Consider the following 18056-nt stretch of genomic DNA (forward strand, 5'->3'; position numbering starts at 1 on the left):
GGTGGCGGTAGTTGGGGGTGGGGCTTGTCCGCCGCTGTCTCGGGGCCGCGTGTGGGGCTGCCCTGTCTAGCCGACATGATCCGGGCTGGCCGCTTGTGCCGGGGCTTGGGGCTCCTCCGACCCCGCCCCTTGCCGGACCCCGCCGGGGGCTCCGCGCCGCCGTCCCGACAGTTCCGCACCGGCCACCCCCAGCGCCGGGACCTCTTCAGCGGTGAGGCGGGGAGGGGGCGTCCGAGCTCGGCTTGGGGCCCGGGAAGGACGGGGGGGATCCGAGCTCGGCTTGGGGCCCGGGAAGGACGGGGGGGATCCGAGCTCGGCTTGGGGCCCGGGAAGGACGGGGGGGATCCGAGCTTAGCTTGGGGCCCGGGAAGGACGGGTGGGATCCGAGCTCGGCTTGGGGCCCGGGAAGGACGGGGGGGATCCGAGCTCGGCTTGGGGCCCGGGAAGGACGGGGGGGATCCGAGCTCGGCTTGGGGCCCGGGAAGGACGGGGGGGATCCGAGCTCAGCTTGGGGCCCGGGAAGGACGGGGGGGATCCGAGCTCAGCTTGGGGCCCGGGAAGGACGGGGGGGATCCGAGCTCAGCTTGGGGCCCGGGAAGGACGGGGGGGATCCGAGCTCGGCTTGGGGCCCGGGAAGGACGGGGGGGATCCGAGCTTAGCTTGGGGCCCGGGAAGGACGGGGGGGATCCGAGCTTAGCTTGGGGCCCGGGAAGGACGGGGGGGATCCGAGCTTAGCTTGGGGCCCGGGAAGGACGGGGGGGATCCGAGCTCGGCTTGGGGCCCGGGAAGGACGGGGGGGATCCGAGCTTAGCTTGGGGCCCGGGAAGGAGGTAGGGGGGTTTGCTTGGGTGGCTAGTGGGGTCTGGCCTCGGCTGTAGCCCGGGGGTCTGGGCTCCCCGTGGCATTGGAGTGCGATGTTACATTCTGCTGCCCGGCTGCCGCAGGACGGTCCCAGCTCCCTGGTCCGGGACTGACCCCTGGCAGGGGCTGGGTATGGCCTGGGGCTGAGGTGTGAACTCACCTGCTCAGAGCCCTTACTGTTTTTGCCCTGTCAAGGATGGACAGAGGGCACCAGCGGGCTGTACCCAGAGACATGCTGCACGGGGCTAGCAACTTTAACCAGCGTGCCTCAAGGCACTATATAAAGTTAGGTATTATTATTGTACGTGTTTATAAAGACAGTTAGGTTGTGAAATGGGATTCATCCAGCTCTTAAAGATAAATCCCAGGGGTCAGATTCCAATCTACTGCAAGTCCAGTGGTGGTAGTGAACTTTGATCCATGTTTTATGTGGCAATGAATATGTGATGCACAGGGGTGGTGGAAAGACACTGAACTCTATTTCCTGGGCTCACTTACATGACATTGATCAGGGTTACAAAAGGTTAACAAGTCTGTCACATCGCAGGAGTCGGTGACTCCAGCTACCTGTGGTATCAGCTTTGGGCGTGATGCCACATGAGATGAGAAAAGAGTGACATCTCGGTCTCTGGGTTTCCGTTAAACACTGGGTTGGCATTGGAACTGGATTGAATGACCATGTGCCGATCTAGATCGCTAACCTGCATGCCAAGAAGGGGAATCTATAGAGTGCACCCTGGAACGATGCACAAGTGACTGATCTCTGGAGAGACTGGAATTTATTCTCTTGTTTCCATGGGCGGCACCCTGAGGGTTTTTTTGCACCACCTGCTTGGTCTGGTGGCTCAGTTGTAGGTGAGTTAGAGCACTTCAGTCTTTCCCCTTCCTAGAAAGATCATCTGTGACTTTCGTGGGTTGAACCAGAGCCATATGTGCTTCGTCCACCTGCAGAACTCCCCCAGGTGTCGGGACGTCTTGGGGATGGCAGATGCTGTATCAGTGGAGAAGGGAGATGTACCGTTATCTGCATCTCACTAGAGCCTGGGCCTAGTGTATCTCATGACCTTACTACCGGGTTAATGAAAAATAGAGGAGGGAAGTGTGTCTTGAGCCTTGGCTGAACTCGCCCAGCAAACGCAGTACACCTCCGCCTAGCACCGCCCCGCTCTTCCTGCATGCCACTTGCATAACCCTGTTTGGCCTGGTGATTGTTCCTGCTGTCTGGATTTCTCACGCTGGAACAGGGCAAGCCAGCTAACGATCCCGTCTCTCCTTACAGACCTGGAAAAGGAAGTAGTGAAGTTCCGGAAGAAGTTAAGACAGAGCCTCCCGGGCAGTGATTGGGACCCCTTTGGTACCACAAAGGGTCTCCCTCCTGAGCGCGCAGATGTGGTCATCGTGGGGGGAGGGGTGATGGGCTGGTCCGTCGCCTACTGGCTGAAGGCGCTAAAGCCCCAGAGAGATGCACTCCGAGTGGTGGTGATTGAGAAGGACCCTACGGTAAGTTACCTCTGAGGAGGCTGCTACTAAAATATGCAGCATCCCAGAGTCTCGTTTAGGCAAGGGTTTAGAAAGTGAGCTGAACTCCAAGTTCTGTGGCTGCGCTGCAGACCCAACCCGCCCTGTCCCTCTCCTTGCACCAGATCTCCCTCCCCCACAAGGAAGATTTGCATCCAGAAAAGGTGAGGCCAGTTGGACCGGAGGAGCTGACTGGGACTAGTCCAGAAAAGAGCCATGTAAGGGGTCAGACTCACCCCTGTGGCGCCTCCTGCTGGTTCTCTGGGTAATCAGCTCAGTCCAGCCCAGAGCGTCTTCTGCAGGCCAGTGAGCCGCCTTGTCGTTCGTACTGGCCCCCGTGTCCCTCCCAGGACCCCAGTGCCCCTTGCTCTGGGTGCTGCCCCCTGGCAGTACCCCCACAGGCTGTCTCCCCCCTCCCAGGGAAACCCTCGCCCACTAACCCCACCTCGCCTCAGGATAAGGCCACTGCCAGTCTCCAACTAGCCCCCACTCCCTGGGGCAGACTGCAGTATAGGCCACTCATCATTGGCAAGGTTGGGTTTGGACCTGCTGCCTTGGCCTAGTCCTGGGCTGCCCTCTGCAACCCCCAGTACCCCTTGGCCTTCTCCTGGGGCTTTCCATGCTGGAGCTCCTTAGCCTTTCCCCATCCCTGCTCCACTCAGGTACCCCGTGTCTAGCTCCCTGCAGCCAGGCCCTTCTCTCTCTGGGTGCAGAGAGCAACTCTGTGTCTGAGCTCCTGGCTCCCTGCCTTTATAGGGCCAGCTGAGTCTGTTTGGGGCATGGCCCCAGTTGCAGCCACTTCCCCCGACTCACCTCAGCCTTCCCTGCCCCAGCCTTCTCCCAGGGCTGTTCCAAACCCCTCAGGGCAGGAGCGGGTAACCACCGCGCTACAAGCCAGCTCAGGCACTCCCTATCCGTGGCCCCACGAAGTCGCGGGACCTCCTGGTCAACTTCCTCTTGGCCCTGGCTAAACAGGCCATCTATAAACTAGGGAGAGGAGGTTGGCCGATGGAGGTTCCTGGGACTGTGGGGCCTGTTTCCGATCCTCTGTCCGTTCACGTATCCAGGCAGAGTTCCTCTGGGCGGCATCCACTGGCTCCCTTGACGCCTTGGAGGAGCAGTGGGCGCTGTCCGGGGTTCTCTGCTCGGTGTCCCCATCAGGTTCCCTTCTTTTGACCCATTGACCGCACTCCTGTCCCTGTTTTTACATTAGTTGTCCCCCGTAATCATTTGGGTTTTAGGCCCTGTGGGTCCTCCCCTTAGGCTGGGGGGGGATCCTTTCGCAGTGGAGCCGGCCCACTTCCCTGAACCCAATAAGTACAAGCCAGCTCAGTGAGGGAGGAGAATCAGAGCAGCAGAGTAGCAGTACTAATGCGGGGAGTCAAGGAGCAATGGCCCAAGGTGAAGGAAGGAAAAACTTAGGCTGAGCATTGTGGGGAGAGAGCGGTTCTTAGCAGCCAGGACAGTGGAGTGGACCCCCACCTGCGAGGGCTGGAGGCTGCAGAGACTGATTAGGGAAGGGGGCGGTGGGGAAGGACGTAGTGGCTGACCCTGCAGAGAGCAGGGTTGGGCTGGGTGATCCAGTAGTGACTCTAAGACCAGCATGCAGGGGGTTACAGTGTTCCAGCCCGTTTATTTTGATCATGTTCCATGGTGTTAAAATAGATCAGCACCTGTATGTTCAAGACGTTGCTTAGGCAGAGCCAGGACACACCAGTGGGTCAGTTGGTCTCTGCTCTCTCTGCATTGGAGCTTGATAAATTTAAGAATGAGATTGTATGGGGCTGCCTGGGATGACCCAGGAGGTTCTTTTCAGTCTTGTTATCTTCTGATTTGTCTTTGCATCTGTGAGTTCGTCCTTGTTCCTCCCTATCGTATTTCTTTACCCATTGATGGGTTGGGATGGGACTGCTGCGGGCTTTGGCCACCCATGACTGGGTAACTGCATTCCTGCTCTTTTAGGGTCTTCCTAGCCTGTAGGCTAACCCCCCGCTAGGGACAGCGTGTGGGAACAGGGCTTGCTAATGCGAGATGCGGCAGTGGTTGGACTCCAGCCCAGGATGGAAGGGACCAAAAGTTATTGCATTCTGCAAGCTGTTTGGTGGCCTCTCCGGTTCCCATAGGGCAAGTGCCCACATCACCCTCTTGATAGTCTTAGGAAATCAACACAGGAGTGAACGGTCCATGGAAACCGATCTCCCCTCTGCCCACTAGAGGGAGTTCCCAGGGTTCCTTGGTAGGGCAATATCAGGGGATTCTTGCACCACTGCTACTTTTCCTGGCTCTGCTCCCCGTGAATAGGTGAGTTCAGTCTCCAGGGCTGTCGGGCCTGGGCCTTTCACTAGAGCTTGTGAAAGGGAAGAACTGTAAACTTGCTGCCTCATTTCTGTTCTGGTAACTCTGCCATCCTGACCATCCTTCCCCTGCCCCTTTGGCTTCCCTACAGTACTCGCAAGCCTCCACGGTGCTCTCTGCAGGAGGGATTCGGCAGCAGTTCTCCTTGCCAGAAAACATCCAGATGTCCATCTACTCAGCATTCTTCCTGCGCACGATCAACGTACGTCACACTGGCCAAGGATGGAAGGGAGGCGCTAGGGCCTTGACTCTCCAGAGGCCTCAACGCCTGCAAGCTCCGTGCTAGAGAGAGTTTGGAGTCAAGAGGCTTAGGGAGCTACAGGCATGCTGAACCCCCTTGTCGCCATGGCTGCAGGTGGAGCGTAGTATGGTTCACTTAATTAGCTGTGTGTGTGACAATGTATTCATCGCTGCATTGATTGGACCTGCTTGTGGACCTGAGTCTGCTGCTTGCTGGTGTAAATCTGGAGTTGCTCTGGATTTACACCAGTCTCTCAGATTGCTGTTTGACCCTGTGTCTCTTCTGGAAGAGAATGATCAGTCAGTGGCCTATGCTTAGTAATACCTCTGGCTTTCTGTTGTTCTTTGCATGCTGAAGCACTGAACAAACAGTACCCAGGCCACACTCTGCATGGCCACGCAAAGGACCTGGGTTCGAGTCTCATCTTCGCTCCCAAGCTGACAAGTGCTGGGAAATGTGCGTGGGTGATGCTGTCAGTCGCTAGGGAGACTGAGGGGGCCTATGCAGCTTGTCAGCGACCCCTCTGGCAGAGCGAAAAGCCGCACTGAGGGGCTCCAAGGGAGGTCTCTAGCAGAGGAGGACAGGTCACTCTGAGGGGGTTGCCAAACCAGAGCAGCTCCTCCATTTTTATGGGGAGATAATGCAGTGATGGTCTCTTGAATGGGGTCCCAGGTCTTTCTCCCTCTGCATCTGCCTGAATCAGATCAGTGACCGGAGTGTTGACAGGTGCTCTCTGTCCCCAGGAGCATTTGGGGGTTGTGAACGAGCCGCCCATAGATATTCAGTTTAACCACTCGGGGTACCTCTTCCTGGCCTCGGAAGACGGAGCTGCGGACTTGGAGGAGAACGTGCGCATTCAGAGGTATAGCCCCTCGGCGGGTGAAACGGGAGCTGGGAAGCGAGGCCGTGGATGTAGCGGCTGACCTAGTAGCAAACGGCCCACGCAGTTACCCTTGGAGCAGAGCCAGGCTTGGGCTACTGCCTTTGCCACACCAGTTCAGAGGTATTGAACTCCCTTCAGCTCTGCAGAGATGAAACCTCCAGCATCTGCATGCAGGGGCAGCTGTCATCACTCTGTCCCTTGCTGTTCTAGTTTGGGGTTTTCCCATGTTCTGTGAGACCTCTGCCCCCCCTCACTCAACTCTGCTACTGCACTCCAACCCTGGCCTGCCCACCCCTCCCTGCTAACCTCATTCTTGAGCCTTTCCTGAGATGGTGGAAAACCCATGGTGCTTCCCTAAAGGCCAGGATGAGAGGCCACTAATTATTCCTTTTCCCATGTGACCAAAGCCGCTAGAGCCCAGATCTTTGGATGGGAGGGGCTTGTGCATTAGCCCCTTGCTCCACCTGAGCTCCCCTCCTGCCCCCACTCCCCACCAGCCCTCCCGCAGAGTGAGATTTGACTAGAGGTGCTGGACCCTTGGCACTGAGCAGCCCTGGGTCGCACAAGGTCCCACTGGCATATGCTTCCTGGCAATGAACCGAGATGGTCACAAGTCCTGTGTGAACAGGTGGGTCTTGCCTGGCCCTTTGAAGGTAGCTGGATTTGGCCATTTCCAGTGGTAACTAGGGGGAGCAGTGAGGGCAGAAAACCTAACTTGTTTCAAGACTGAGCCTGATACGTTTATGGAGGGGGTGGTACGATGAGACTGCCTACAGTGGCATGTAGCCGATCTGCGGCTGCTAGCGGCAAATATCTCCAATGGCTGGTGATGGGACACTAGATTGTGGGAAGAGGGGGCCTCTAAGTCACTGCAGCAAATTCTTTCCCAGGTGTCTGGCGGGTGAGTCTTGCCCACATGCTCAGGGTCTGACTGATCGCTATATTTGGGGCCAGGAAGGAATTTTCTCCTGAGTCAAATTGACAGAGACCCTGGGAGTTTTTCTCCTTCCTTTGCAGCACGGGGCACGGGTCATTTGCTGGTTTAAACTAGTGTAAATGGTGGATTCTCTGTAACTGGGAGTCTTTAAGCCATTATTTGAGGACTTCAGTAACTCAGCCAGAGGTGAGGGGTCTATTACAGGAGTGGGTGGATGAGGTTCTGTGGCCTGCAATGTGTAGGAGGTCAGACTAGATGATCACGATGGTCCCTTCTGTCCTTAAAGACTGAGTCTATGGATAGCGATTTCTGTAGCCAGGGGCCTTCTACTGAGAATGCCCCAGTGTGAAGGTCACAGGGGCTGGGGTCTCCAGCTGAAGAGGAGCAGGAAGAGAGATGGGCTTGAGCCAGCCGAGACCTAGCACACGAAGGGCTTTAGGGATGAGGAGCCTTGTACCATTAATATGAAGAGGAGATCTGGAGAGCGAGAAGCAGAACTGCTAGGTGGGGCAGGCTGAGGAAACTTTCAAGTCACAGAAAACATCCTGGGTTTCTCTCTCTTTTTTTTTTTTTTTCCTAGTGGTTATGCTCCATTCTCTCCAGATCTTCTCCCACGTGTTTCCTAACAATAGGTGTATCAGGACTAAAACCAGCATGTTCTGATGTATATTTAATGGCTTTTCAGGAACGAAGGAGCTGAGGTCTCCCTTCTGTCACCAGCACAACTGAAGAAGAAGTATCCCTGGATAAATACCGATGGTGTGGCTGTGGCATCCTATGGTATCTAAATGTTAGACCCCTGCCCACCCCATGGGGAAATGTAACTCCCTTTGCACTTCAGTCTCTCTAAATATTAGAGAAGTAAAATGAAAAAGAAAATGTAATGGATGTCTCTGAAACTACAGAAGGAACTGAAAAGACCAGCTTTCATTATGAAGGCCAATCCTACTTTTAGATATTAAGTGCAAAACCACACTTAAATGCCATGTTAGGGCTGAAAAATCAAAGTCCAAAGTAAGAAAGTGCCAAAAATTAAGGTTTCTGATAAATATTTAACCCAGCTTGTTACATGTCTTGTCTGTTTCATGGCACACCTCTAATAATAAAACCAACAGTGCAACAGGGCTTTCATTTAACAAGGCAGACGGGAATACCATTAAGAATGTATGCACAATATGGCCATGTAAATGTAACTTTTGGGTGCTTGATTTCTCAATTGTACGTTAATATTAGGTTTTTATATTTAATTTCCCTGTTTTTTCCTCAGGGAAATAGAGGGGGGAAACTCCGCAATACTTTTTCTGACCTATCTGCGGAGAACACACTTAACTGAAGTCATCACCACATCAGACTGGGGAGGGGAAATAGAATTCAAATGCATTTGCGTAGAGATGCTGACGTTACACGTTCACGTCTCTAAAATTATCATACTGACTTCCTTCAAATTTGAATTGTTTTCCCTTCCCCATTGAGGTCTATAAATCAAGCCAAGTTTAAAATTTCTAGCTTCACCCACTTGAGTTATCTGAGCATAAAATCCTCAGTTGGAATGTGTGGGGAAGGTGTTTTATCTTCCTGGTTGCTTGACTTGGAAATAACAGGACTGATCTCATTCAAACACTCCAAACAAATTCATCTTTTGGATGAGATCAAAAATGGAACCATTCAGACCAATGAGAATTTGTTTGACAAGACTGAAAAACAAAAATGGAGGTAGAATGGAAGTTGGAATTCACCCTTCGTTAAAGTGCTCGTTGCTGGGAACTGGTGTAACTTTTATGTAACTGTACATTAAATACTTGTCTGTTGCTGAATGATACCTGTATATTAAAGAAAAAAATTGATACCTTCAGCAGCAACAAACCCTAGTTGGCCTAGCTACCTCACCTCCTCTATAAAATAGGGATAATACATACCTGTCTGCATAGTGCATCTGCTAAACGCACAGGTATTTATGCACACACTTACCTTTGTGCTTGTGACTAATTCTGTTGACGTCAGTGGAACCTTTCATGCATAGCATTAAGCGGGAGCACAAGTATCAGTAGGATTGGGGCTGTACTTTGCAGGCATCCTACATTTAGGGAGGTTGAATCGTTGCTTCGTTCATGCCTGCTCTTCCATGTGTCTGTTTCTTCTTTCTTTAGGCCTAGAAAATGAGGGTTGGTTTGATCCTTGGTCCCTCCTCAATGCCTTCAGGAGAAAAGCAATGTCCATGGGCGTCAGTCAGTGCTTCGGAGAAGTGATATGTAAGTGAGCCCCTCTCACTGTTTGAGCCTGAAGTAGTATTGACTCCCCCTGTAGGGTTGTCACAGTACCATGTGCTGAGATCCTCTAAGCTAAGCAGCATTGGATCTGGGTATTACTTGGAAGGGAGCCCTCAAAGGAGCATGGAGGATTGCAAGTAGTAGCATTAGGGATTTGGTACTGATCTAGCAGGGACTTAGGGGTTGCTCAGCTGTTGTTGTGCTGCTATCTTTAAAGTAAGATGAGAAAATGAATACAGCTGATAAAATGAAATAAAGAGCTACCGAAACCACTTAAGACCTTGTGAATCAGAAACATAAATGTGTAGGTGTCAGTTCTGGAAATGTCTTTTAGAAACAATTGAAAATTAATATCATTTGTTGGCCCGGATTGGAGTCCAGGATTCTGTTTCCCCTGCCACCGCTTAGTGGGGCGGTCACAGACTCTAAAGCAGCGCGTGGAATGTAACTCTGTGCCCTGCTTTGGAGACCAGGGATTCCATCAGCTGTAGCAGGAGAAACAGAGCTCTGAGCTCAGGGCTTGGAACCAAAGCTTTTTCCCTGCCAAACATTTAATTAAAAAATAAACAGACAAACCTGCCAAACTTTTTCTAGTCACTTTCCTCGTCTGCTCTTTTCAAATGGTAGTAGATGAAGCATTGGAGAGTATCTCCTGTAAGGAACAATGCAGGCCTGTTCTCAGAGACTCACCTAAATGGTACCACACAGGACAATCCATGTCTGATGTCTGCAATTCGAGGTTAAATTCCATGGCTGTCTATTTGAAGTACTGTGGAATGGGTAAATGAGCAGATGGGGATTAACGGAATAAGGACAGAGCTGGGAGTCAGGGGACATAAGGTCTATTCCTAGCTCTGCCACAATATCAGTAAGTGACTTTGGGCAAGTCACTTAATCTCTGTGTCTTTATTTCTCCATCTGTAACATGAAGCTAAGGACCGTTACCTATCTCTGTAAAGCATTTTGAGATCTATGGCTGACCAGCACTGTATGAGAGCTAAGTATATTTACTGCACACAGCATCTAGCATACAATATCTCTGATGTATCCTTGGTCTTGGGTGGTTTAGCACAAGTTAAATTTCTCAGTAATCTGACTAGTGATTCTCCCCTCCCCTTTTTCCTGTGACTCACTCGTGAGCCGTGTGCCTGCCCGTTACCGATCCCTGTACGTTACGGATCAGTGAGCGAACACCATGACAGAGCAGGGATCATTAAATGTACTGAAAACAAATGAACAGCTGTCAGAGATTTTGGTTTGAATGGCTTATTGGAATTGTGTGCTAGCGAAGGGACTGCAGGCTATTCTCTAGCAGTGATGGGTAATTCTGCACTGCGGAGAGCTAGTCTTTGTGTATTACTTACAAGCTGTGCAGACTACCCAGTTGTGCCTGCTGCAGAGAGGCCCAGATCCTCAGAGGTATTTGAAGGGAGTGAGCAAATTGCTGTTCGCTGCATGTTTCTTCTGTTTCTCTTTCCCAGCCTTTACCATCTCTTCCCGAGAAATAATGACACCTGAGGGGGAGCTGACCTTCTCCCGCATTAATTATGTCTGCGTAAGTAATCCCCCAGCGGTCTGGTCCCACTGGTAGTGTCGTAGCTCAGACAGGAGAGATCTGTGCTGGGTCCTGGGCTTGACCCTGCTGATTGCCTGTGTGGAAGAAAAATATCAGTTCATGTAATGATCTCCTAAGACATACGCACTAGGGGGCTGAGTTGGGGTCATACAGGTAACCCGGACCAGGGGGTATTTGAACAGTGAGGGTAATTGGCCATTAGAACAGCTCCTTGAGGGACGTGGTGGGTTCACCATTACTTGGAGTTTTTCAGATTGAGACTGGCTGTCTTCCAAAAAGCTCCACTGTAGCTCAGCTGCAAGTCACTTGGGGCCCGGTGCAGAAGTCACTGGGTGGAATCTCCTGGCCTGTGCTACGCTGGAGGTCGGACTGGATAATAGCTGGTCCTTCTGGGCTTGAAATCCGAACACACCCCATAACTGAAAAGCTTTCTCCTCCTTTGTGTGGGGCCATGTGTCCGTGGGAGCCAGGGTATCAACACAGCGATACCTCCTAGTCCAAGAACCTAGGCAATGGGTCCCCACAGGAGGTGAGACTCCAGGTTCTACTCCCACCTCTGCCATGGACTCATTGTGTGATGCTCCCTCTTTGCTTCATTTTCTCCCCACTCTCCCCCCCCCCCCCATGAGGTAAATCACTAATATTATCTCACTTTAACAGATGGGGAAAGTGAGGCACAGAGTGATGATGGGACTCACCCAAGACCACATTCTGAGTCAGTGGCGGAGCCAGGAAGAGAACTGGGTTCTCTTGCTGCCCAGCCTCATGCTATAACCACAAGACGATCTTTCTCTCCTCACCGCTTCCTGCTCTCTAGCACCCTATGCACAGCCACTCCTGCCCTCCCCCTTCTCTTGCTCTGCCCCATGAAGCGGTGGCTCCCCAACATCTGTTTCCAGTGCAGGGTAATTCAGGGGGGCAGTTCCCCTCTTTATTCCATGACACCCCCTCTAGTGTAGCCCTGTTGCTCTGCCTGCAGGCTGCCTGGAAAGCCTTCATGGGGCATCTGGCACCCAGGGCTCTTTGGGGTCTATTAAGCTCACTGCTCTCCCTCTTGTGCCTTCCAGGTCCAAATGCCCAACAGTTTGGAGTACCAGCCAGTGGAGTGCTCCCTGGTGGTCAATGCAGCTGGTCCCTGGTCACAGAAGCTGGCCGAGATGGCCGGCATTGGGATCGGACCAGCCAACACCCAAGAAGGGATCAAGCTACCAGTGGAGCCCAGGAAAAGGTGCGGGTTAAATAACATGGCGTGGGCCAATGGTAGAACTAGCACAGAGCGGGAGAGGTGACACAGGATCTGGGGGGGCTCTTCAGGCTGAAGCCCTGGGAGGTCGGGCTCTGTGAGGCATGGGCATTGATTTGCACATTCAGGTTTGATTCCTTTTCCGGGGGCTTCCATGTCTCCTGGAAGGGCGTGGGCTGGGGAAGAGCGTAGCTGGTTGGGCCAAGTGAAGCTTCAGCACTACAGTGACTAGGTTAACCTGTGAAACGAGATGCCTTCCCACAGGGCGATGCGCTGTGCTAGGGAATGTAGGTCAGCGAGAAATACCCTGCGCTCAGTTCTGTCGCTCTGGGAAGGTGGAAGAGCAGGAGCCTTGGAAATTGGGAAGGACTGGGAGGCTGGATTCTGACTGCCTGGCTTGGGCAAGCGCTGGCATAGTGCCCGGTGCTGTCCAGGAGGTTGATAAAAAGGCAGCTCCTGCCCCAAACTGCTCGCACCCTCCAGAAACTTCTTCCCTGTGTCTGCTCTAGTTCCCAGGGCTCTGGCTGAACCCCGGGAAGGGGCGGGGAGGTTGGCGTTCAGTCCCTTAGCCAACTGATCCCGCCCCCGCTACCCCCAGGTATATCTTTGTGTGGCACTGTCCCGATGGGCCCGGCCTGGACTGTCCCATGCTGGTTGACACCACGGGGGCTTATTTCCGCCGGGAAGGCATTGGAGGCAACTACTTGGGAAGTCTCAGCCCAGCAGAGGTGAGTCAGTCGGGGTCTCGAGGCAGTCATAACCAGCGAATCATCTCATGAAGGGGGAAGTGGGGAAGGCTCAGCGGGAGAGCGATAGCCCCGTAATCGGGGAGGGGGGAGAAGGGGAGTGATGACCCTATAGATAAGGGGTGAACTGGATTTGGTCACTTTAGACTGTGCCCACAGTCAGGACATGCCGTGATGCACTGTGCCCCTCCCCCAACCTCCCATGTCTCACCCACAGCAGCGGCCAACTCACACCATCAGGCAACCTGGGTTCAGTTAAATGGGAACCAACCGAGGGGGAGGGACTAAATTTGTTAGTCTCTAAGGTGCCACAAGTACTCCTGTTCTTTTTGCGGATACAGACTAACACGGCTGCTACTCTGAAACTGAGGGGGAGTGTTTTTATTGCTCACCAGCGCCCTCTCTGGCTGATTGGAGTAGTGTTGATGAACTGCAGGGAGCACTCTGTCCTAGGAGGGAAAGGCTGCAGTGTAGGACTCGGCAGGGAGACGGTGTAATGGAAACGGCTTTTGGCAGATCCGAGTCTCCCCCCACACCGACTGAACTGCTGTGCTCCTACGCTGTCAGACATGGCCCTTGAGCACATGTAATCGGTCTCTTTAGAGTGGGGGAATTTTTCATGGGGCTTGGCAGCATCTCTCCAGTGTCGGGAGCAGATGCATCACCCCATCTTTACAGAATCCCAGTCTCACATGGGTACCATTACTCCCTCCCCCCCGCCCCGGCTCCTTGGGAGCTCTCAGCCCTGGAGCTTCACAGGAGCAGAATGGAACCAGCCCTGCCCCCACCAGCGTTCCCGGACGGTGACCTGCTCCCCTAGACTGGGCTCTGTGAGCCCACAGCCAGCACTTGTGCTGTTGCAGCACCAAAGCCCGGCTCCATCACGCTGCCATGCAAAACAGTGCTACTGTCTGAGCTGCCCCCTGAATGCCTGCTCTCGAACAGCCTCTCCCAGCTCAGGCTGCTAACAGGTAGCTCCCTGCTGAGCTCTGGCACCAGGGCTGTGGGTCGCTGTCTGTTTGGGGTACAAAGCCTCACTCTGGTCCCACCCCCAGGAGGAAGAGCCAGACATCCAAGACCTGGAAGTCGATCACAATTTCTTCCAGGAGAAGATCTGGCCCTATCTGGCCCATCGGGTCCCAGTATTTGAGTCCCTGAAGGTAACGGGCCTGCGCATCCCTGTGCTTGTTCACCTTGAGAAAAGAGAATGAGGATGTGAACGTCTCTCCCTCCCTCTCCCTGTCCTGGCTCGGAGAACCCTGGGGCAGGGGAAGGTTTGCTGATGTGATCTGGTGGGTAGCATGGCAGTGCAGGAGCGCCCAAGCTGGCAGAGCTACAGCAGCTCGTATCCCTGCGGCGGTATCAGGACGGGTGGCTGGTGGGGATGATGGGCCAGGTGAGAGGAGAGTGGGGAGCTGCTTTAAAGTGACATCCCTGGGGATGCGAGGCCTCTGTCCTCACGCAAGCTTCCCCCTCACGCAGCCCTCCCCATGAGACACTCCTCAGGCGTGAGAGGTGAGTTTGGTTGGTCTGTTCATTCCTGGGCCTCCCTGCTGGGGCTGTCAACACAGGGAGTCATTGCCAGGTGAGGGGGGTTTCCTGGTGGATAGGTCAGCCCCACTGGCCTGCAGGACCCTGAATGTGTGTTCTTTGGGCAGGTGAAGAGTGCCTGGGCTGGCTACTACGACTACAACACATTTGACCAGAACGCCGTGCTGGGCCCGCACCCGCTGGTGGAGAACATGCTCTTCATCACGGGGTTCAGCGGGCACGGGTTGCAGCAGTCACCAGCGGCGGGCAAGGCTGTGGCCGAGCTCATTCTGGACAACAAGTTCAGCACCATCCACCTGGAGAAGTTGTCTTTCAACAGGTTCGTCTCTGGGGAGCAGGTCCTGGAGAGGAACATTGTCTGAGAGCTTGGAACTAACCACCCAGCAGGTGGGTCCCAGCTCCTCTCCTCCCCAGATCCGTAACACTCTGTCCGCTCCCATGAGCATCTCGGAGCTCTGCAGCCTGACCGCCAGCTTGTTAGTTCAGGATCCTGATGGGGAAACTGAGGCACTGAGAGAAGTGACTAGCCATGGGCCATGCCGTCTGTTGGTGTCTGAGCTGGGAATAGAATCCAGGCCCCTGCTCTACTCACTAGGCAATGCTGCCTGTTGGTTTTGACTCCTGAATCCCTCTCTCCCCCGCTCCCAGCTGTTGACCCAATCACACCATTAGCTGCCCCTGCTCGGTGATGGAGGTTGCAGCACAGGGCTGGCAGCAGCCTGTACTCAGACACATCTATGTGCCCTTTCTACCTGCCTGGTGTCCCGGACGTCTCTCAAGGTCTCTGGTGCTGGCTTATCCGCCCCAGGAATTGACAGCTTCTGTGTATCCCACAAACCATATACAGATCTCAGATAATTGCTGTGTCCAGCTACTGCTAATATGGGCCAGATTCAGCCTACTGATGTGAGGTGAAAGGCCCCATATCCCACTTCACCCCTCACAGCCATTCGCTCCCTGGTCCCGTAGCAGAAACAGGCTATCTCTCCATCAGAGCCTGTGATACATCTGTCTGTCCTGTGTCTAACCTCTCCAAGCTCCAAAAGACACCAGCTCTTTTCTAGGTTGTGCTCATCCTGGGAACAGGAATTAACCGATTGGTTCCACAGCCTATTGTCTTCCAACTCCTGCATGTAGGGTGAAGTCCTTAACAGCTGGGAGACTAAGAACATCCGTGTTAGAGGCTGTTCAGATGGACCCATGGATCTTAGAGTGCTTTATCTTAATCCCACCCTCCTGTTTCTTCAAGGCCTCATTTTTCAGGTCAAATACCAATTTGGCTAATCATTCTGCCTACCTCCATAGCCCTTCCAGTGTCCCTTGTCTTCACTTCCCATCCCAAACTGTTGTATGCTGGTATATAGATGTCACGTTCCACCCCAGAGGGGCTGCATTTCAGCATTATTTAAAATGGTCCCTGTGTGTAGAATTTTAATCCCTTCCCCCCCATGGGGTTGCAAAATGCTTTAGTACCCTTTGGACTGAAGGCACTATAGGCATGGAAGTTCATTGGCACTGCTGGTCTTGGAGGAGGTGGAAAACAAACATCCTGCCACGGCATGTGTTTTTACAGCCAGTGTCTTGTTATTGTCTGTAGCAATCCTCCCCTGAATGCCCTCGGGAGCAGGCCATAGCAGTGCCTAGACACGCAGAGCATTAAATTCCCAAAATGTTCTGAGATCCTTGATTGTAAGGTGCCAAGAGGAGCAAAAACTCATGAATCCCTCCAAGGAGCTGGATGGCTAATTGCAGATTCTTCGTGTTGTACATGGAGCACTGGCCAAGGCACGAGGATAGTGCTGTTCCTCAGCCAGAGACTGATTGGATTACTCCTGGGGGAATTCTGCACCACTGCGCATGCACAGAATTTGTGTCTCCCACAGATTTCTTTGCTTTCCCGCAGAAAAATGACTTTCTTTCAGGGAAGCCACAAGAGCAGTCAAATGACCCTCCCCAGCAGTATGTTTTGGGTGCCCAGGGCAGCCGGCAGAGAGGTAAATCACTATGGGGCAGCGGGTGGGACTAGGAAAGACCCGGCTGGTGGCTCGTACCCTGCGCTGGGCTCAGCTGCTAGGCTGGGGAGGATGGGACTTCCTCTTCCCCTGCACAGCATCTGGCGCTGTGTCAGACCCTCCCCCAGCTGTAGGAAACTGCAAACTGTCCCCCCGCCCCCTGCACTTCCTTCACCTATCGCTCCTCAGCTGCAGGGGGAGGATCGCTGTACAGGGAGCTGCTCCCCCATCCGCCCAACCCCGTGCATCCAGACCCCTTCATACCCAGACCCGCTGGCCGAGCCTCACCCAGAACCCCCCTGACAAGCCCCACTCCCCCTGCACCTGAACCGCCCCTGATCCCCACCCTACTGAGACCCACAACCTGCACCTGGATCTCCACCCCACTAAGCCCCACTCCCCCAGCATCTGGACCACCCCACTGAGCTCCCCACACCCAGACCACCACCCCCACTGAGCCCCAATCACCTTCACCTGGACCCCCCCCTACAGAGTCCTGTTACGGTTGCACCCAGAACCCCCCAACAAGCTCCTGTGCATCCAGACCCGCTCCCTCCCCTGGCACCCAGATCTCCACTGAGCTGCCCATACCCAGAGTGCCCCACACAAAACCCTCTCAACCCACACCTAGACCCCCCCCCCCCCAACCTAAGCCCTTCCACACTTGGATCCTGCCTTGCTGAACCTGCCTGCCCACACCTGGCACGGAAGGGTAGGTCCCTGGAGTTTCTGGGGCAGGCCAGGGTTGGGTGCAGCCTCACCACTGAGTCCGTGTCCTGGGGGGAGCTGCATAGTGATCTTCCACCTCTATGCAGCCAGTGGCCCGTGCTCACCAATGCCATGCTGGAGCCACCACATTTATTTGACAAATCAAATTTGCCAAATTTTGCAGAACTTTAAAATACCGTGTGCAGAACTTTTAACTTTTTGGCACAGAATTTTTCATTTTTGGGGGCGCAGAATGCCTGTAGGAGAAACCTGTTGATGTTGCTAAAACCTCACTCACTTTCCTGAAGTGACTCCATTTCAGAGGAACAGAATTGAAGTCGGGGGTCTGCACAGCCCAGAGAAGGAAGATCAAAGCTATTCCAGAGGCGACACATCACAGATGGGTGAAACACACACTGCTGGTCTCCCGTGATTGGCACAGCATGGCCTGGATGCTTGGGCTGTCTAACAGCTGAGCTGCTGCCAAACCCGGTCTCGTTTGAGATGGGCGTTCCCTGGGAAATGGCCATTGCTGGCAGTGGTCACCCCTGCCTTGGGCTGGGAACCAGCAGGGCCAAGCTGCTGCTATCTAGAACTCTATCCTAGCTTTGAGCCCACCCTTGTTCTGCAGGGAGCTGGGCTAAGAGGAGTGTGATGCCTGGGGGCCACAGTGGGTGAGTGGGGCAGGGGAAGGAGGAGTTTAGAATGGGAAATAGCTCCCAACTGCTGTCCCATCCCAAGAGTGCTGCGATCCTCTAGGAGGGGAGTGGGGGCAGATGACCCACGAGGGCTGTGCCCCCCATCTACCTCACTGCAAGCCTGCGCTGCCTCTGTGCAGCTCCAACTGCACATCAGAGATTTGTGTCAGATCCTCATTTGTGATTTGTACTGAAATAAAGTGATTATGCAGCATGGGCCTGTGACAATGGCAGGGTGTGTGTGTGGTTAAGGATGGCACGCTCACCCCATTCAGGGCTGCACTGCATTTACTGACCGTTGCATTTCATCCAACGTCACAGGAAAAACTCCCATCAGTTTCAGTGAGCTGTGGAGCAGGGCCTGGCTGAGCATGTGTGCCAGCCCCTGCCATGTGCTACTGGCAAACGGCAGTGGGAGAAAGGAACCCAGAGCTGTATGGGGGACGTGGGCTTTCATTTG

At 53.9% G+C, this 18056-nt stretch overlaps 1 protein-coding gene across 1 annotated transcript; it reads left to right on the top strand.

The window, feature by feature from the left end:
• Positions 1 to 16: 16 nt before the first annotated feature.
• On the top strand, positions 17 to 17826 carry FOXRED1 (FAD dependent oxidoreductase domain containing 1). The gene is made up of 11 exons (XM_054005760.1): positions 17 to 211; positions 2141 to 2361; positions 4826 to 4936; positions 5719 to 5837; positions 7481 to 7575; positions 8943 to 9044; positions 10544 to 10617; positions 11706 to 11866; positions 12480 to 12609; positions 13683 to 13787; positions 14286 to 17826. The coding sequence occupies exons 1-11, from the start codon at positions 76 to 78 to the stop codon at positions 14538 to 14540; spliced, it is 1509 nt and encodes a 502-aa protein (XP_053861735.1). The 5' UTR covers positions 17 to 75; the 3' UTR covers positions 14541 to 17826.
• The last annotated feature ends 230 nt before the right edge of the window (positions 17827 to 18056 follow it).

This window comes from Malaclemys terrapin, chromosome 15 (genome assembly GCF_027887155.1).
Source record: "Malaclemys terrapin pileata isolate rMalTer1 chromosome 15, rMalTer1.hap1, whole genome shotgun sequence".
NCBI lineage: Eukaryota > Metazoa > Chordata > Testudines > Emydidae > Malaclemys > Malaclemys terrapin.